This window comes from Alternaria ventricosa (assembly GCF_023758065.1).
Source record: "Alternaria ventricosa strain BMP 2768 chromosome Unknown scaffold_6, whole genome shotgun sequence".
In the NCBI taxonomy this organism is placed as follows: Eukaryota; Fungi; Ascomycota; class Dothideomycetes; order Pleosporales; family Pleosporaceae; genus Alternaria; species Alternaria ventricosa.
The window spans coordinates 319,227-336,576 of NW_026055686.1; the positions used below are offsets into that span (position 1 = coordinate 319,227).

At 51.5% G+C, this 17,350-nt stretch overlaps 4 protein-coding genes across 4 annotated transcripts; 1 reads left to right on the forward strand and 3 right to left on the reverse strand.

The window, feature by feature from the left end:
• Nucleotides 1-76: 76 nt before the first annotated feature.
• On the reverse strand, nt 77-1,304 carry J4E93_004190 (uncharacterized protein; the record flags this gene model as incomplete). Its single annotated transcript, XM_049342119.1, has 3 exons — nt 77-915; nt 967-1,107; nt 1,157-1,304. 3 exons carry the CDS (start codon nt 1,302-1,304, stop codon nt 77-79), a joined length of 1,128 nt encoding a protein of 375 aa, XP_049200271.1.
• A 1,670-nt stretch (nt 1,305-2,974) lies between these two features.
• On the forward strand, nt 2,975-6,176 carry J4E93_004191 (uncharacterized protein; the record flags this gene model as incomplete). Its single annotated transcript, XM_049342120.1, has 6 exons — nt 2,975-3,217; nt 3,694-4,413; nt 4,465-5,023; nt 5,160-5,335; nt 5,537-5,643; nt 5,699-6,176. 6 exons carry the CDS (start codon nt 2,975-2,977, stop codon nt 6,174-6,176), a joined length of 2,283 nt encoding a protein of 760 aa, XP_049200272.1.
• Nucleotides 6,177-8,353: 2,177 nt separating this feature from the next.
• J4E93_004192 (uncharacterized protein) lies at nt 8,354-9,472 on the reverse strand (the record flags this gene model as incomplete). The annotated part of the gene is made up of 1 exon (XM_049342121.1): nt 8,354-9,472. The coding sequence occupies one exon, from the start codon at nt 9,470-9,472 to the stop codon at nt 8,354-8,356; it is 1,119 nt and encodes a 372-aa protein (XP_049200273.1).
• A 602-nt stretch (nt 9,473-10,074) lies between these two features.
• Nucleotides 10,075-16,719, reverse strand: J4E93_004193 (uncharacterized protein; the record flags this gene model as incomplete). Its single annotated transcript, XM_049342122.1, has 1 exon — nt 10,075-16,719. The coding sequence occupies one exon, from the start codon at nt 16,717-16,719 to the stop codon at nt 10,075-10,077; it is 6,645 nt and encodes a 2,214-aa protein (XP_049200274.1).
• Between the last annotated feature and the right edge of the window lie 631 nt (nt 16,720-17,350).

The following is a 17,350-nucleotide window of genomic DNA, read 5'->3' on the forward strand; positions in this document are numbered from 1 at the left end:
TCTTGTTGGCTTACGCCGCCTCTCCAAAGGAACTGATACTACCCAAATGTATCAAAAATCAATCGCGTAGCCCGAGTTACAAGCCATCAATGAGAACCTCCAGCGTTTCTGCCTTTCCTCCGATCGATTTCACGTTCCAAGCATCGGTGAAACTACCTCTTCCGGGGAAAGTCACCATACATCTGAAGACCACGCTCCTGCATCTCTTCATCAACTTGAGTATCATTTTCATCAGCCTGTTGGTGTTCTCTCTGCGATCGGAGTTCTCGTAGGCCGAAAGACCATCAATGAAGCAGAAGACAACGGTATCTTTGGGAAGCTGCTTCGCGACGGCCTGGAAGACATCGAATGTCGCCTCTATGTCGCCAGCCTGCACAGCACAATGATCTTCAAAAGACAAGAACGACAGGTCTAAATCGAGGCTCTGGGCTTTCTTTCGTCTTTTGACCTGAGTCAAGAGCTGAACCGTCAAACTTGCAATGAGTCCCGTCGCGTCAGCTCGTGGCTCACGCCATTGATCTGTGTGACGACTGCAGAAATAGTTGAGACAGAAGATCTCGTCCGACACACTCAGCAGGTCCGTGACTTTGGCACACACGTGCGAGAGCGGTGAAATGAACTGCGCGGCGTCGTTGTTACCATTTACTAGCAGCAACTTCGACTCGTCCGCACTCTCCACGAAATCACCAAACTCGGATGATTGTAGCACCCACAATGCTCGATTGCGAAAGTCTTCGCTTTGAGTAAAGCCCAACGCTAGACAGTAATCTGTGTCGTCTTGAACGGTCTTGAGGTCGATATCAAGCGTTCTCAATAAGGTTTTGATGGTGATGCTGTTACCGATCGTAGTGGACGGCCTCGGGGGAGAGGTTTCTCCTACAGTCAGCAGGGGAGGAGTATTGGTATTCGAAGCGACTATTGTAGGTAAGCGATCTGTCATTCCAAAATGCGCATGTAGATACTTACGGCCACCAGTCTTCACGTTGAAATCTGGATTCGCCTGCAAATGACGCATGAGATATGTGCAAACCTTCTGCGCGGTGATCTCTGTGCTAGAGTCGATGGCTAGCAGTAGTTGCTCTTTCGAGAGCTCATGGCGAGCCTTTTCTAGAAGACTGGTTAGTATCTGCGTATCCTACAGTTGCGATGTACGTACCCCGAGAAGCGTGAAGATCGCTTTTCCGATCCATCTCGGCAATTCTTCGTTGCAGGCAAAGATTCGCCTCTTCTCTTAATTGCAGGGCTTTGTTCTTCATCTCCTCGATGGCGTCTGTCAGTTCCTGTTGATGCGCACTTCCCTTCATCATCGCAGAGGCACCTCTTCCTTGGCTTCATCAGTACATTGGTCTAACATAAAGTCCTGTTCGAATTGACGTACTCCATGAGCTTTTGGCAAAGAACTCAACTATGACTCGCAAGACCACGAGGATATCTTTGCAAAGTTCAGCAGTCTTCTTTACCAAAGTATCACTCGAGTGAGCTTTGTATATCTCAACGTATGCGCTCGCATGGGACAACGTTTCTGGTATGGTGGCTAGGGCTTCGTAGATCGTCTGCTGGGTGCCGCTTATATTACGAGCCGCCTACGCTTGTCAACATTGTGTAAAGACGGTGTGCAAGACGACGTACTTGGACTCCCAAGATGAAAGCACCGCTAATGGAAGACGTGTAGTCACCAGCCGGCAAGAGCGCCAGCCAATGTTCAAATATATCAGACTTTTCGCACATTCTTGCGAAGACGGTCTTCTTGTAAGAGTCGCTAGCAGTCTGTACTTCGGTAATGACTTGTTTCCAGGTATATGATCGCTGGTCTTCATGGGTTCTCTCCGTCACGCTATCTTTGCGTCGTGTTTTTTGCTGTAGAACGCTCATTGCTGCCAGCAACTTCTCTTTTTCGACGGCAGTGTCTTGCCAAAGCTCAACCCTGGACGTCTTTTAGTGCTTCGTCGAAACGTATCGAGACGGAAATGGCCTACAGTGCGTTCTGGTGTTGCTCGGCCTCTTCCAGTGACACGAAACAGTCCATCTCAGCTACATAGCGAGTGTTCTCAGCTAGACTGATGGAGTTCAGAATGAAGTCGGCAGAAGCATTGACGGGAGACATTGTTCGGGTTCTTTGACGCTGTAGCAGCTGTGTGCTGTCCTCCTGGTTAAATTTGGAGGCCATTTCGGAAACAAGAACGGTACTATCAGCCCGCTAGAGTTCTTCGCGGCGCGGATGATTCTTGGCTATAGGATGAAAGTCAAAGCAAGAGAGTGCAGACTCCGTAAGACAAGCTCTCTGCTCTTCCTGATGGGGACCGTCGTTCAGTTGGCGACTGCAGGCAGCTGTCGCAAGGCTGTGAATGATATGGTAAGGAACAGCCTTCTCTATTTCTTGCGCCTCACTATGAACTTGTGGCTACGTGATGTGCTGTCAGACCGACTCTGTTGCCTGATATTTTTCTTCCAGAACTGCAAGGGTTTACTGGCATAGTACCAAGCCCGATGACTACTCACTGAAAGGCGAAGTCATGTTTATTCGCGTGAGGGGTGCATCTGGGCATCAGCGGAAGGAAGCTTCTGACCCCACCAACCACGGGTATCAGCTGCAAGACGGGACGGCCGAGCCAACTTTGGCATGTGGCTTGCAGCCAAGTCATGCAGTGAGATTCCTTACCGATGGCTGTGCTGATGTAGGAAACCAGTTTTGTTACAAATTGCATTTCTTGCCGTCTTGGCGTGGTGCACGCGACGTGTCACAGCTGAGCCTCTATTCCAGCTGTCAGTGCTACCATACATCTTTAGGGTTTGCTAAGCCTTTCAATCTGACCGGATTCAGGTAGTCGTCCAGCGTAGTCCCCAAAAGACTCTCTCTTCCACGCAATTTGGCAACCGATGCGTGTACTTTTGTCTCTAACGCATACTACCATCACCTTCTCATTGAGAACATACACGGCTTCATCACTCGGTGTGATCCTTGAACATACTCATCATGAGTACCGCAGATTCTTCGAACTCCTACCAAGGTTTCAATAACCGGATCTGGGAGCAGAACAAATCCATCGGAGTCAATTACAATGAGCAGATTAGTGGACACACTCAGAGCCCACCAAGCCCCGGTCATGTGGACGAACGCCGTATCACAATCAATGTGAGCCAGGATGGTGAACAGCCTCTTCATAGGAAGGCAAATGGTATCGAATACCACGAATCGATCTCGGAGTCCAGGAAAGAGGTCAGCATGCATCACGAAAGAACGCAAGATAGAAGATCTCTAGCGGGCACCGTTTACGGACCCCCCATTGGAGCGCCGCCCGGACACTACAAACGACCTGCACCATCTGGAATCCCACGTCCGCAGATTACCCACGTAGGTAGCTCGGCGTTCAAGAAAGGAGGGATCAACTCCGTCATTGAGGTACTTTTGGAAGAACCACGGATCAGCATCAATTCGCGGTCCAGGAAGCGTTCTTCCGTTCACGCCGGACTCGGTCGCACTTCGCCTTCCAGGGCACTCACCATCCCGACGGTGCGACAGAACCCGAAGCGAATTCGCATTCGCTCTTCAAAACTTCTTAAGACGCTAGAGCACCTTGCAGAAAGTGTGGGATTTAGCTTTCTGACTAGCGGCACAACGTCTCTTGTAAGTCCACTAAACCTCGCAGTGTCGTTATAAAGCAGTTCTTCTCTGATACTTATGTCGAATTCTAGGTGTTCCAGTACCCGTTCAAGTTGTTCATAACCCTCGAGCAACCAATAAGAAAGAAGCTTGCACAACTGTACGAAACTGTTCAAGAACACGATGAGGTCGATGCCCTGAGGCCGGATATAGAGGTTGATCGCCCCTTGAACAACGAGCCTGTCGATATCGAAGCCATACAGCAGCTGAAGCTACTTGAAGAGTTGTATGATACGGATCTGAAGCCGATGTTTGACATGCGGCGGGATATCGAAACGAAGAAGCTGGCTACGATTTCGTATACAGACCTATGGCATCTTTTCCGTTATGGACAGGAAGTTAGGGCTAGCGACAATGATACGCAGGTGTACCGAGTGTTGAGGTGGACGGGAGGACGCGAACCTCTTGCGAAGCACGGTCTATTGGCGGAGCTCCAAGCTCGCGCCGCTCTCGATGCCCAGTCTGCACCCCGAAACGAGAACCGGGGTGAGACGTTCATTGTGGAAACTGCCAGCTTTGAGTTTGATGGTTTTCACTACGGACCTGTTCAAAAGACGTTTGTAGTCCGGAAATACGACGGAGAGAAACCCATTACCAGTCTCCCCATCTTTCCGCTAGCTTTCGATCCGTCTCACGAACAGCTGCGAAAGCGGTTGATACATCGAGGCAACTTGTATCTTCAGCTTTCGCAAGCCGATCAAGCGTCGCACAAACACTACCACGGTCTCACGCTAGATGAGCCCCACGAGGAGGTAAGCTTTTGGTCCTGCTCTCCCTCTTCTCATATGTTGACGTATGTTTAGGTCGACTCCCAGATCATCGTAGACACCAAGATGGCTATGCTTCGATACCATACTACACTCTCGCCTGTAGGAGTGGGTAGCTTGGTAGGTCACAATCTTCGGGAGACGTACGAAGAAACAGTCAACCCTACCGTCACGGATGGCGTCTGCGCAGAAGACGGGTGCTGCGACAACGAGCTTGTCCACAAAGACTATGGTTGGGACATGCAGCATGAGGAGCGATATATGGAGGATCATAGATTCGACCTTGAGCCTACGACGGACCCGGCCGATCTTGATGATGAGGAGAAACTTCTACTGCCTCCTTTCGTGTACGGGTTCGTTCTGCGAAGTCGCAAGTGGGCCAAATTCAGTATCGACTGCATCCGCGATGTCGAGTACACTAGCGGGTTCAGTGACTTGGTATTGCCCTCTGGTCATAAAGAGACTGTGCGGGCATTGGTTGCGAATCACGCACGACTACCTACCACAGGTGGAAGTGGACCGCATAACCAGAAATCTATCGACCTTGTTCGGGGTAAAGGGAAAGGCTTGGTCATTTTGCTGCATGGCGCGCCCGGTACGTGCTTCTGCAAATGGACGTTGGTGAGATAAGCTTACTGACTGAAGGGTAGGCGTAGGAAAAACCTCCACCGCGGAGTGCGTTGCCGACACTACGAAAAGACCGCTTTTCCCGATAACGTGCGGCGATATAGGTGACACTGCAGCGGAGGTAGAAACCAACCTCGAGAGCAGTTTCCAGCTTGCACACAAGTGGGGTTGTGTCCTCCTCTTAGATGAAGCCGACATCTTTCTGCAGAAGCGCGACAAGACGGACATCAAGCGCAATTCGATCGTTTCGGTGTTTTTGAGAGCACTTGAGTACTACAGTGTAAGTTGCTGTCAAGTACATCATTGTGAGGGGCTGCCGATCTAACATCTAAACTTCAAGGGTATCCTGTTCTTGACGACCAACCGTGTGGGCCTTTTTGATCCAGCCTTTCGTTCCCGCATCCATATCAGTCTCTACTATCCGGGGCTTCAAAAGGATGCTACGATTCGGATCTGGAAGATGCATCTGTCGCGCACTCAGGAGATAAAGGGCGATCAGTTCAAGATCAAATCAAAAGAAATCCTGAAGTTCGCCAAAGAGCATTACATGGAACTCAAGAAAGCTGGTTCAGGTAGTTGGAATGGAAGGTATATATCAACGCAACAACGTTTTGTAGCACAGATAAGCTGACAAAGGCGACAGACAAATCCGCAATGCTTTCCAGACTGCCATCGCCCTCGCAGAATTCGAGACAACGGAGAAGAATGACGAACACGGTGTCGGTCACAAACCTCACCGAGTCGAACTTTCTCAGGAACACTTTTCCACAGTCGCAAAAGCCTCTGCTGAGTTTGACACGTATCTCAAGAGCACACTTGGAGGCCAGACAGAGTCTGACATCGCCAGACTGGAACAGACACGAATGGACGAGTATTCTTCGTTGAGAAGCAGAACAGATGCGAACCTCCGGCCATCTAAAGCCAAGGGAAAGACTGGAAGGAAAGGGAAGAGTGTGACTGATAGTGAGGATAGTGATAGAGACTCAGAAGAGAGTGAACGAAGCGAAGACTCTGAAGACCAAGGAAAGGCGAGTGACTCACAAAGCGAGACCGAGGAAGAGGAGGATCGGGTTATCGTGAAATCTTCCAAGGGAAAGAAGGATGGAAAAAGACGCAAATAGAGTTTTTGTTACTTCAGATTGGAGAGGTTCGTTATGTACTTGTTTCCTGGACCACGTTCAAAATCCATCGTCAATGCCAGACTGCTTCTCGGTTGCTTGCCTTTCGTCGCTGATATCCCAGAACCATGCATGAGATACCCGATCAGAATCGTGATGTACATCTCTGGTGTTCCAGGGCTTCGGTGCCAAGATGTAATGCACGTTCTTGACCTCCTCGTCTCTCCAGATTGCGTCATGAACACCTCCCCATCGCAACGTTTTCAGAGCGTTGTAAATGTATGGCAATGCGACCCACCGACCCCGAAAAAGATCGGAAAGCAAAGACTGGTCAGCAAAAGCATAATCTGCTGTTTGAGGCTGTTGTAGGGCTTCCAGAATGAGATCGTACACAGCCTTGCTTGGATTGACTACCTGGAGGCCTCCGTTCATGTACTGCAGTCCAGTTGTGCAGGGTGAGCCGACCTTTTGCGCCACGTCAGGCTTGTCATGCTGATGTGTAAATGCACAATTGGTGGGGATCCTATTGTCATCTTAGTGACTCGTATCTCAACAAGGCTGAAGGCATGGAGAGGCAGGGTGGCTAAAGATGTGGGGGCATACACATACCAATCTCGTGGGTAGTGTGGCTTCTTCAAAGGATTGCACACGCATGCATGTGACGCAGCAAAGACTTTATTGCCCTTTCCCTCCATTTCAGGCGGATCGAGATCGAGGGTCATCAACTCGTCCATGTTTCTCATGATGAGCATATCACTGTCAAGCTGTACAATTCTCTCGTACTCAGTAAGCCCGTAGGGCACCATCTTAGTCCAACAGTCATAGAAACGTGGATCATTACTGTAGTCGTTGGAGGCTGTAGGCAACAGATAGGGAACGTGCCGCTTCCGGATGCCTCGGCGATCAAGTGCCTCATGCGCCTGCAGTGGAAGCTCATCCGTGTACAGGACGATGAGGGGATAGACGGATTCGGAGCGTTTTAACGAATAATCGAGGGTCAGAAGTCCTGGCAGATAGGCTGTGTTGGTGAGGAGCGTCGTCCAGACTGTCCGTGATAAGCGGAACGCCGTGGAACGCACCGATGAAGGCGCGCGGCTCTGGAAGGTCACTCACCCTTTGTGGAGATTAAGGACTCAGCGCCAGCTGGGTTATCGCTACTGTCTGAAGATGCCATCCTGTCAACAACGAGACTGGGGCTTGGTGACGCTGGATTGTGTGTGGAGGCGAGAAGATTCCAGCGTGTGCCGTGGTTATACAGTTGACAAGAGGGGTATGGTAGCCTAAAATCAGGGCGACCGACATGTTTTTGGTCAATCTCTCCCAATCAAAACATGTGGCGCTCATGCATGGCCTCACCGGTGGGGGGTCATAGCAACCCCTACCATACTTGGCAGACCTGGAAAGGTAAATGCCCAGATGCCTTCCGTATGCACGTAAGCGAGGATGTCTACCTCTTCCGAGGAGCACTTTCGGTGTAGCGCGATATCAGGCTTGATCGAACACGACAGCCTGCACAAAAATGTTGCGCACAATCTAAGAGCCTTAAAAAAATGAACTGACCACGCTGTTTCAAGGTGTCACGCTTCAAAATCTCATTTGGCCAGTGAATAAAGGTCTACCAGAAGGTGTAACGGAACGATTGTTGATGGAGAGTGAATCTTTCACACGCTACCTAGGTCTGAGAAGAATCTCCGTAGGCGTAGACGCGGGATCTTGCATTAGTCTACGCGACCACCCAACTACCCAACCCCACCTACACAGCAAAAGAAACAAGTCGCACACATGCATGCCCCATCACGCGGCATGATAGAGGTATCCAGCCGCGTTCAGCCCAACTCCATATCCGTCGATATATTCCCGAGGTCTGAACTTTGTGGAGGCTGTGCAAAGGAGCCGCAAGTTTACAGGTATCGCGTAGGGCCCCGCAACAAGTCCCCTCAAAGACGGCCCGATTTCAACGGTATGTCAGGGTGAAGGAAATTTGCGATGCATGTTCGTCTTTGCTAACGCTACTTGAGAAGATTGATAAGTTACATAAAAAGGTAGATAGTAATCGACGAAGCAGATATTTGACAGGCTCTTCTATGAAAAGCTGCGACTTATTATCGCCAGCACATCTGCAAAGTATCCTGCTGTCAACAAACTTCCAATACTTCTTTTCAGTAATATAATGAAGATTCTCAGATCTGTACATGTAAAGGCAATGTGTAACTCGCCCTTTCAAGCGAACTGTTTGCGACCACAATCTTAATTTTCCCATGTGTCGCGCTGTACCACTCGATTTGCCCATCAGGAAGTTCTTTGCGGCTGTGAAATCGAGCATCTTTGCCACTGATGTCTTCCCAGCTCGACATACCTTTGTGTCGAATGGAGGTTTTGGAAACCCCTTCTGCAGATGAAATGTCGAGGTGCCAATCGTATCCGACCGCCGCTTCATCGCCGTCTAGCACTTGGTGACCCGGGAAAGTCTTTCTCTCTAACCAGTCTTTTGCGATGTATCCCGACAATCTTCCCTCGTGGGAAACCAAGCGCTTTGCGACATTCTCAAGCTCCGTTTGAACCGCAGTGTATGCCATCTCGGCAAATAGCACTTCATCCTCGGACGTACTGTCGACTTGTGGTTCGGGAATAATGAACTGAACTCTTCTCAAACCCGGGCCCAGTTTCGAAAGAGCGGTGATATCAACCTCCGAGCTCTTGGGGGTGTTGCGATAGCGGAGCCGATGAAACGAGTAGGAATACGGCATGTTGACTCGCAGCTTGAGGACTCGTAGGTGAAGCATATCGATCGTAGAGAATCTCGTCAGGCTGCTCAGGTATGCCGTATACGTACTGTGAGGATGGAAGATGATAGCCGCTTGAGCCAAACGTTTCTCGTCGCTCTTTTCCATCGTGATGACTGACAAGCCAGTAGTGAGCTGCAATGAACGGACTCTTGTGAGCGAGAGGATGGATGTCGGTCCTTTCGTCATGTCAGCTTTGTGAGCTTTGGACCAGATCCAGCACATAGACTCGTCGAAAAAGTACTGGGTACTCTCCCTCAGTATTTGCCGATTTGTTAGCAGCCACTTTGGTAGTTTGCGAGCTCGTTCATTGTACCCATGGCTTCTGGTGGATATGTTGAACTTGCAACCGGCATCGACGAAACTGTAGACTTCTTCGCTGAAGCAAAACCCGTAGATCTCGTAGCGTAGCTCGGCTGGTAGCTGCAGAAACTTCGAGGCGTTCGAACTGCTCTTGAGAATCAGAGTAAAGGGGTCTCTCGTAGCCACTTCGTCAAGAACAGTGATGGAAGTCATGCTCGTTTTGCCTGAAGAGTATAACAAGATCAGGGTAACAAGGCTGAGATCTGCGAGGTAACTGAGAGACGAGGATTTGAATGTAGCCTGCTGGGGCCAAGACGTACAACAGACCGGTCAGCCACAGACGGATGCAGCTGTGTCACGTGATGAGAGCTTCCATCTGTGTAGCCGCCGCGAAAAGCCAGCAAAGTGTTACACGCTCCAATCACCGCACAACGCACATCTTCACATGTAACTTGAAACTTGCATGGTGAATGAAGGATGCGAGCAGACACAAGCAGTTTTCAGCGAAAAAAGAACGGCTGGACAAGTGGGTGGGCGATACGTGGCAGATGCCAGTAGACTCGCCTTCCGAACTTGTGTTGCATACCTATATATGACGAAGCATGTACCAAAGTCACAGTGATGATAGCAAACCCTCATTGTGGATGCGTGAACATAACAAGACAAGCGTATGAACACAAACGTCGATTTAACATGAGGCTACTATACAGCCAACCCAACTTCGTAACGCCCAGTCACGCCGCAACCCAATTTTGCGTGACGAATATGCACTCCGGATATGATCCCATCAAATCCAACCATACAAGTCAAGGCATCTACTCGTCATCCTCCTCCTCCTCACTATCCTCATCCATACCCTCCGCAGCCTCAACCTGGAAGCTAGGCGCTTGATCCACACCCAGATAGCTATCACTAACGAGATAGCACGTCAACTCATGACTACCCGGCTTCTCAAGCGTAAACTCGAGCACAGTCTCCAACTTCCTCAGAATAGGCACCTTCTTGATCGCAAGCAGTGTGTGTTCCTTCTGGTCACCCACAACCAGCCACCAGCTCTCCGTCTTATCGGCAGGGTAGAACGGCGCGTGGACTTCCATCTTGGGCTCCTCGTCATCCTCGATGTTGCGCGTGATGCGCACCTTGAGTTGGGCGGGCGAGTTGGAAGCGATGGATTCGGGATCGACGAGTTCGTGCTCGATTTCGATGTTGGGGTAGAAGTTGTTTGTGAAGTTTGCAATGTCGGCGAGTTGGCGTTGGTCGACGTCGAGTGCGGAGATGAGCTTCTTGTAGTCTGGGTTTTCGTCTTCGTCCATGGCGTTGATGAAGTCGTCGACGTCGTTGATGCCGAATTTTTGGGCGACCTTGATGGTGTCGGCGTCGAAGTGGGGGATCTGCTTGAGAGGAGAGTCCTTTTGCCACATTGCTTGGACGACCATCTGTGAGAGTTCCATGGCGGACATGGCGTTGAGATGAGCCTCGGATGAGAGCACGTCAACACTTGCGCTGAGGATGTTGAGGACCTTTCGCAGGACGACTTCCTGATCCTTGGCCAGGTCGACGGGGAGCTGCATGCGTGAGAAGTGAGCCTGCAGAAGAACGAAAGCCTTGAAATGCGGCGTCTCGAAGTTGGGCTCCTGCATCTTGAAGGGAACGCGGTCGTAGATGCGCTGGAGGATGTGGTCCTCGTGTCTCCGTATTTGAATGTCTTCGAATTCGGTGGCGGCTGTGATGATCTCCAGTACACCCTTGAGACTTGTCCTGCCGTTGAGCGACATCATCAAGGTCTGCATGGTGATGAACGAGATGTTGTAGTACGCCGCGATCATGCACGGGTTCAGAGGTGTGATCGCATCCTCGTCTTCATCGTGCTCGATGAGGTTGGCATCGGTCAGCTCCTTCAGGGTCGACTCAACCATGTCGGATAAGTGCGCGCTAAGTCCCTCGTGCGATGTGTCGTGGAGGTTGTAGTAGCTGGGGTTGGCGAGTAAACGGCGGTAGAAGTATGTGTATGTTGACCAATCGACAGCTTCTTGTGTTGACTCAATCGTCTTCGCGCTGATCTCGGCAACAAAGGCGTCGTGAAGGTAGTCGGGAAGGTAGCTCTCAATTGGAAGAGCCTCGTTAAGGAACTTCTTATAGTATTCTCGCTTCACCGCAGGCAGCATAAGCACACCCTTTGCTGACTTGTCCAGTCCTACTCTGCCGGCCTTGCCGAACATCTGCAGAATATCACTGATGGGGTAATCCACGTATCGATGTTCGCGGCCCTCGTAGAATTGAGTGCCTTGAACAATTACGAGATGAGCACCGCTGTCAATCTCCCAGCAAGAGTCGCGCGATACGATGAGCACCTGGATCGCGCCAACCTTGAAGAGATGCTGTACAGCCTTCTTGTCGAAAGAGTTGAGGGCCTCGTGGAAGTATCCGATACCATGAGACAGCGAGGAAGCCAGCGCTTGCTCGTTAATCTTCTCAAGGATAGGTTGAATCTCAGATACTTCAACATTAAGGAAGCGATCTTCGTCCTCGTCAGCTACGCAAGCGTTGAGGAGGTCAGCAGCGGAATTCCTGGCTTGCTTCCTGTTCGGGACGAAAACCATGGCCGGCTTGTCTGGAGACATTTGCGTGATGGCAGAGTAGGTCGGCCTCGCCATAGCCATCATCAAGGATGGGAAATGGGGGATCGTGAACGACTGAATCTTCAACTCAAGCGGTACTGCTCGGATGGCCGGGCTGAAGTTGTAGATGGTGTGCTTGGTTGCACCGATCCATTCGCCAATATCTCGTGCGTTTGACAACGACACGCTCAGTCCAACGATGCGCAGCTTCGACTCTAGTTGCGTTGCCATTGCTTGCATACGGGAGACAACAATCTCGTAGACATGGCCGTTTGTGCCACCAAGCATGTGCAGCTCATCGGCGATCAATAGAGAGACGGACTGGACGTTCTTCCGGCGCTGCCATTGACGGGACAGTGAGTCCCACTGCGAAGGAGTGGCAAGAATGAGATCACCCCTCTCAAGCAATCGCAGGTCTGCCGTAGTCTCACCAGTGAGCTTGACGACGTCCTTTCCTCCACTGAGACCGGTCAACCGCTCATTCCAGTTCTTGTACTGGTTGTCGACGAGCTCTTGGAATGGTGCTAGGTAGACAATGCGACCTTCGTTGTTTGTAGCCCAGTGTCGCAAAATGGCAAACTCGGCACAGATGGTCTTGCCGATGCCTGCCGATGCGCCAATGAGAGCATTGTCATCTGTGGTATACAAGGTGTTGAAAGTCTGTGTCTGGACCTTGTTGAAGCGACCGATGTTCTCGTACAAGCCCATGTATTCCTTCCTCTTCAGGGCAGAAACAGGCAGAGGTTGTAGATCCAGAACGGGAGTGTGGGCAGGGAATTTCGCTGGCAGAATAAGCTTCTGGAAAGAGACAGCGAGCTTGGTCTCAGATGCCATCCATCGGTCGGAAAGAACAGTGATGAAGTAGTTCGGTGGCATGGGCTCGTCGATGGGCACAGTCATCTCCAGCAGATGTTCGTTGGCATCACCATCGGAGTAGTCCCTTCGGAGGATGAAGGTGTCGTGGAACAACACCTGCTCGCCGTCACAGTCCTCGACCAAGATCCAGAATGCCTCTGAGGCTCCGTGCAGCTCTGTGTCCCAAACGAAGTCAGGTCGTATTGTCAGCTCCAGACGGAGTAGTGACCTTGTAACTGGCCTGGGTGTCGCTTCGATCTGGAGGCGCGGGAACTTCTCTACCAGGCCACAGACAAGCTTGCCAGCCTTGGGCATACCCAACAGCTCACCCATGCTTGGCGGGTCGAGGCCGAAGTAGCTCGACCAGCCAACGTCGATTCGCTCAGCCTTTTGCACAATGTCGCGGGGGCACGTGGGGAATTGGCGCAGAGGGGTCATGGTTGGCCACATACGCTTCTCAGCCATCTTGCACATGTCAAGAGCCAGCTTAGCGACTTGCGACCAACCCTTCTTGAGACAGATCTCGAAGATGGCGCGGAGAATACGTCCAGCGGATTGCGTAACGTAGACCAAGTCAGCCATCAGCGCCAATCCTTCGAGCTTAAGGCGAGAGATATAAGCTTGGAGCAGGACGTTGATCTTGGCTTGGGCTTCCTCGAAGCTCTCCTTGACTGGGATCGGGACCTTTCCTAGTAACTTCGCAAGCTCAAGCTTCTCATCTTGACGGACCGGGATGTACTTGAACTCTTCACTTAGTGCGAAGACACGGAAAAGCTCGATAGCGCTGATACCGGGCTGGATATGCATGTTGTACGTCGCCATGGAGTTGTGGGTGATGTAGTAGTGGGAGGCAATTCTTCCAAGCTCTGTGGGGTTGAGCATACCGGTTTTCCTATCGTACTTGATCAGACTGCATTTCTCCAGAACATGTGCAGCGGCGTGAACAAGGTCCACACGTCTTTGCTCGAGCACAGTATCATTCTCGTATTCTGGCCCAACCCGGTAGAGAGCGGGCGAACGGAGCATTCGGACGAAGAGGTACGTGTAGCCGAGCCAGTCAACTGCTTCGTCTCTGTTGCGCACGTTACCCAGAACAATCTCAGCGTTGAGGTTATCTGCAAGCTTGCTGATGAGCTGCGACTCGATAGGCAACTGTTGGTTGAGCAAGGATAGGTAGTACTGAATCTCAGACTGTGTGGTGATGATGATACCCTCTCCGTAAGTATCGTATTGGGGTCGACCGGCACGACCCAACATCTGCAGGACATCCTGAGGGCTAAGTTCGACCCAGCTACCCTTTTCGGGGGAGTAGATCTGCGTTCCCTTAATGATGACGGTATGCGCGGGCAAGTTGACACCCCAAGCCAACGTTGCTGTGCACACAAGAACCTGGATAGAGCCATCGGCGAACAGATCCTCCACGGACGTACGATCCGCTCGCGACATACCAGCGTGATGGATACCGAAACCATAAGGCATGACGTCCTTTAGGTCCGCGTTCTGAACTGACTCAGATTCTTCTCTCAAGATCTCCCGACTGGCAGCATCTGACCGAAGAATCTTGCCTATGGACTCTTCCTCAAGTGCCTTGTCACGAATGTACTTCGCAGTCTTGGCGGTTTCCTTTCGGGAGTGCACGAAGATAAGCATCTGATTGCGATGTTCGCCAACCTGTTCCAAAACCTTGGTATAGCAAACGTCGTTCATTGTCTTGAGTTGCTTGATGGCCTTCTTGTCTGTAACACCGATGAACTCCTGCTTCAACGGACACGGTCGGAAAGTAGCGTCAAAGTGGAAGAGACCCTTGTCTGGGTCGATACGCAGGAAGCTCGCAACGTCGCGGTAGTTGGGAAGAGTGGCACTCAATCCGACAATGCGCACATGATCACCAGTCTGCTCGCTGCGTCGTAGCGTTCTACTGACGATGCTCTCGATGACTGGACCACGGTCGTCGTGAAGAAGATGAATCTCATCAATACAGATGAGGCGAACGAGGTTGATGTAGCTGGTATCAGTAGCCTTGCGGGTAATGACATCGTACTTCTCAGGGGTGGTGACAATGATCTGAGTTTCCGCGATTTGCTGCTTGGTAAGTTGGCGATCACCAGTAAGTTCAGAGACCTTGATGCCGTATGGCTCCAGACGCTTGCCAAAGTTACCGACTTGTTCAGCTACGAGAGCCTTGAGCGGTGCAATGTAGATGATCTTGAAGTTGTCCAGCGCAATCTCTCCAGTCGTGGGGTTTCGGTGCTTGCCAATCTCGCGAAGCATTGTCAACATGGCTACATTGGTCTTTCCAGAACCAGTGGGTGCGCAAATCAACATGTTGCCGTCATCGTTGAACGCGGTCGGGAAGCACTTCGTCTGGATACGGTTGAGCGATTTCGAGTTACCGAAACCTGGACGCGCCCAATCTGGTAGCTCGGAAGTAGGCATCAATGCTGGCTCGTTGGGGTCGCGCTTCGCTTTTGGTGCAGGGACGTGGATCTCTTCGTAGCCCTTGAATTGGCGGCGCGTGGATCCTTGAGGCAGCTTAACGCTTGCGTTCGTCATGAGGTGGTTGCCCTGGTCGAACACGATGTTGTCCAGATTTACCATTCGACTCGATGGTTGCAGACCGCCCACGATGCCCTCAGGTTTCGCGTCAGCCATTTCCACATCGTTTGGCGCATCTGGAAGGCTGATGTCCTTAAGATTAAACTTCATCTTATTGGTGCCAGCGTCAGCGCCATCTTCAGCCTTGATGCCGGTCTCTCTTGCGCGCAGCTCTTGCAGAATCCGTTGCTGACCGGCAGCTCTCATCTCCCGCTCGACAGCTGTTCGCTCATCGTTGTCTTCAGCAGCCCTTCGCCACCTCGTAACCCAGACGACCCTATCGCGGTTGAGTACGAGTTTCGCGACCAGCTCGTGGTGTTCGTAGTCGAAAAGATCCATCAAGTCGTTCTCAATCTCACGGAGCTCCTTCTCTTCGCCATCTTCCGAGACTCCTGCGAGATACTTGAGCGCTTCCTGTGTCTTCTCCTGCTGGATATGCGCATCCTCGTATATTTGCCCAATCTGCCGTTGCAGCCAGTAGGCGTCGATCTCGTGTGCGGGTATAAGTTGGTCTGCGCCGTTTGTGCGGTCTGCGGTGGCCGTGTCGCCCTGTATTATCGTCTCTTCGGTATCCGCGAAGCCTCCACCCTTCTGGTCTTCGTCCTCGCCAATCTGCTCTATGGGCGCCTCTGCTTCGTCTTCTTCGTCCGAGGAATCGGCATCTCGCACCTCGAACGTCTGAGGCCCGTCTTCATCCTCCTCTTCGTCGTCGAATACGACGGCTACACCTTGGTTGTCGCCCGTGTCGGCGCCATCGCCGTCTGCCATCTCTTCGTCACCTTCCTCGTCGTCTTGCGCGTCGTAGTCGGTGATCTTCTTGGACAAGTTCATCAGCTCGTTGAATTCCTTTCCGCCCATGGAAGTACCAAGAAGGTCGTCCACTTCCTTCTTCTTGTCGAAGTCCTTCATGGTGTCATCCTTGAGGTATTCGAGGACCGCATCGGCCGCACTTCGCGTAGTCGCAGGATCGACATCGCCGAGAGATCTGCTCACGAGGGTTGTGATAAGGTCGAAAGTCTGGCGCGTCGCAGGAGTCCGCGGCTTGTATGTGAGGCCTTCGATATTAAAGTCGGCTGTCGCGGTGGCTCCAAAAGCGCTGGTGCCATCGTCCCGTTTCCTCTTGCGCTGCTCTCTCTCAAGAACATCGCCACCCTCATTCAGGTTTCCGCGCTCAACGCCAGGTCCCTTGAGCTTCTTTGTCGCCTGCGCATTTGCGCTGTCACGCGCTGTGCGTCCGCCCATGTCTCTGATGTTGATGCGACCTGCCAGCGACTCGGGGTCGCCAGTGTGCTCGTCCTTCCCGCGGTGTATCAAGCGTCTGTCGGCCTGCAAGACCAAATTTGACATGGCCGCATACTTGTACTGCCCGAGGTTCTTCTGGTCGTTCGACATGGTCGCGGTGGGTATCGTGGGTTTGCGCGGCTTGCGCTTTTGGGGTCGCCTTCTTTAGTCGGCGGCGCGCAAATTAAGGACTGTGTGCGGCGAAGTATGGTGTCGCCGTGTCCTCTGAAATGAAGAAAAGGAAAAGGCCGTGCGATTGATATAAGTCGGGCTGTGGGCGCGCCCTAGGGTTGGTTATATAGTGAGAGCGCTGGAGGCAACGACCCGAGAAAAATGATAGAGCTCCCGACAGGCAGCTAAGCACGCACGTGCCATGACCATTCATCATGACCCTTCCACATCCCATACGCGTAATCCGCAACTAGTATACTTCGAATGCTAAATGAGTATCATAATTTGCTTCGAGGATGATTTAACTCGTTTTTGTATCGCGATACTAAATTTGCAGATGCATGATACGTCTCGAAGGTGTACAATGGACATCGCATGTTTTCTCATCCCGGATATTGCAGCACAAGAAACGCGTCGATAGCCTTATTATCTGAGCATATGCACTGCTATGTTGCAACGAAGGTATAGATGCAGATAAACACGAAGCTACGCCCTCTACAGTGGACTGGCTTCCAGCCATGAGTTCCTCGTCTTCTATCTTGCGCCTACACGCGCCAGCAAACAACTCCTA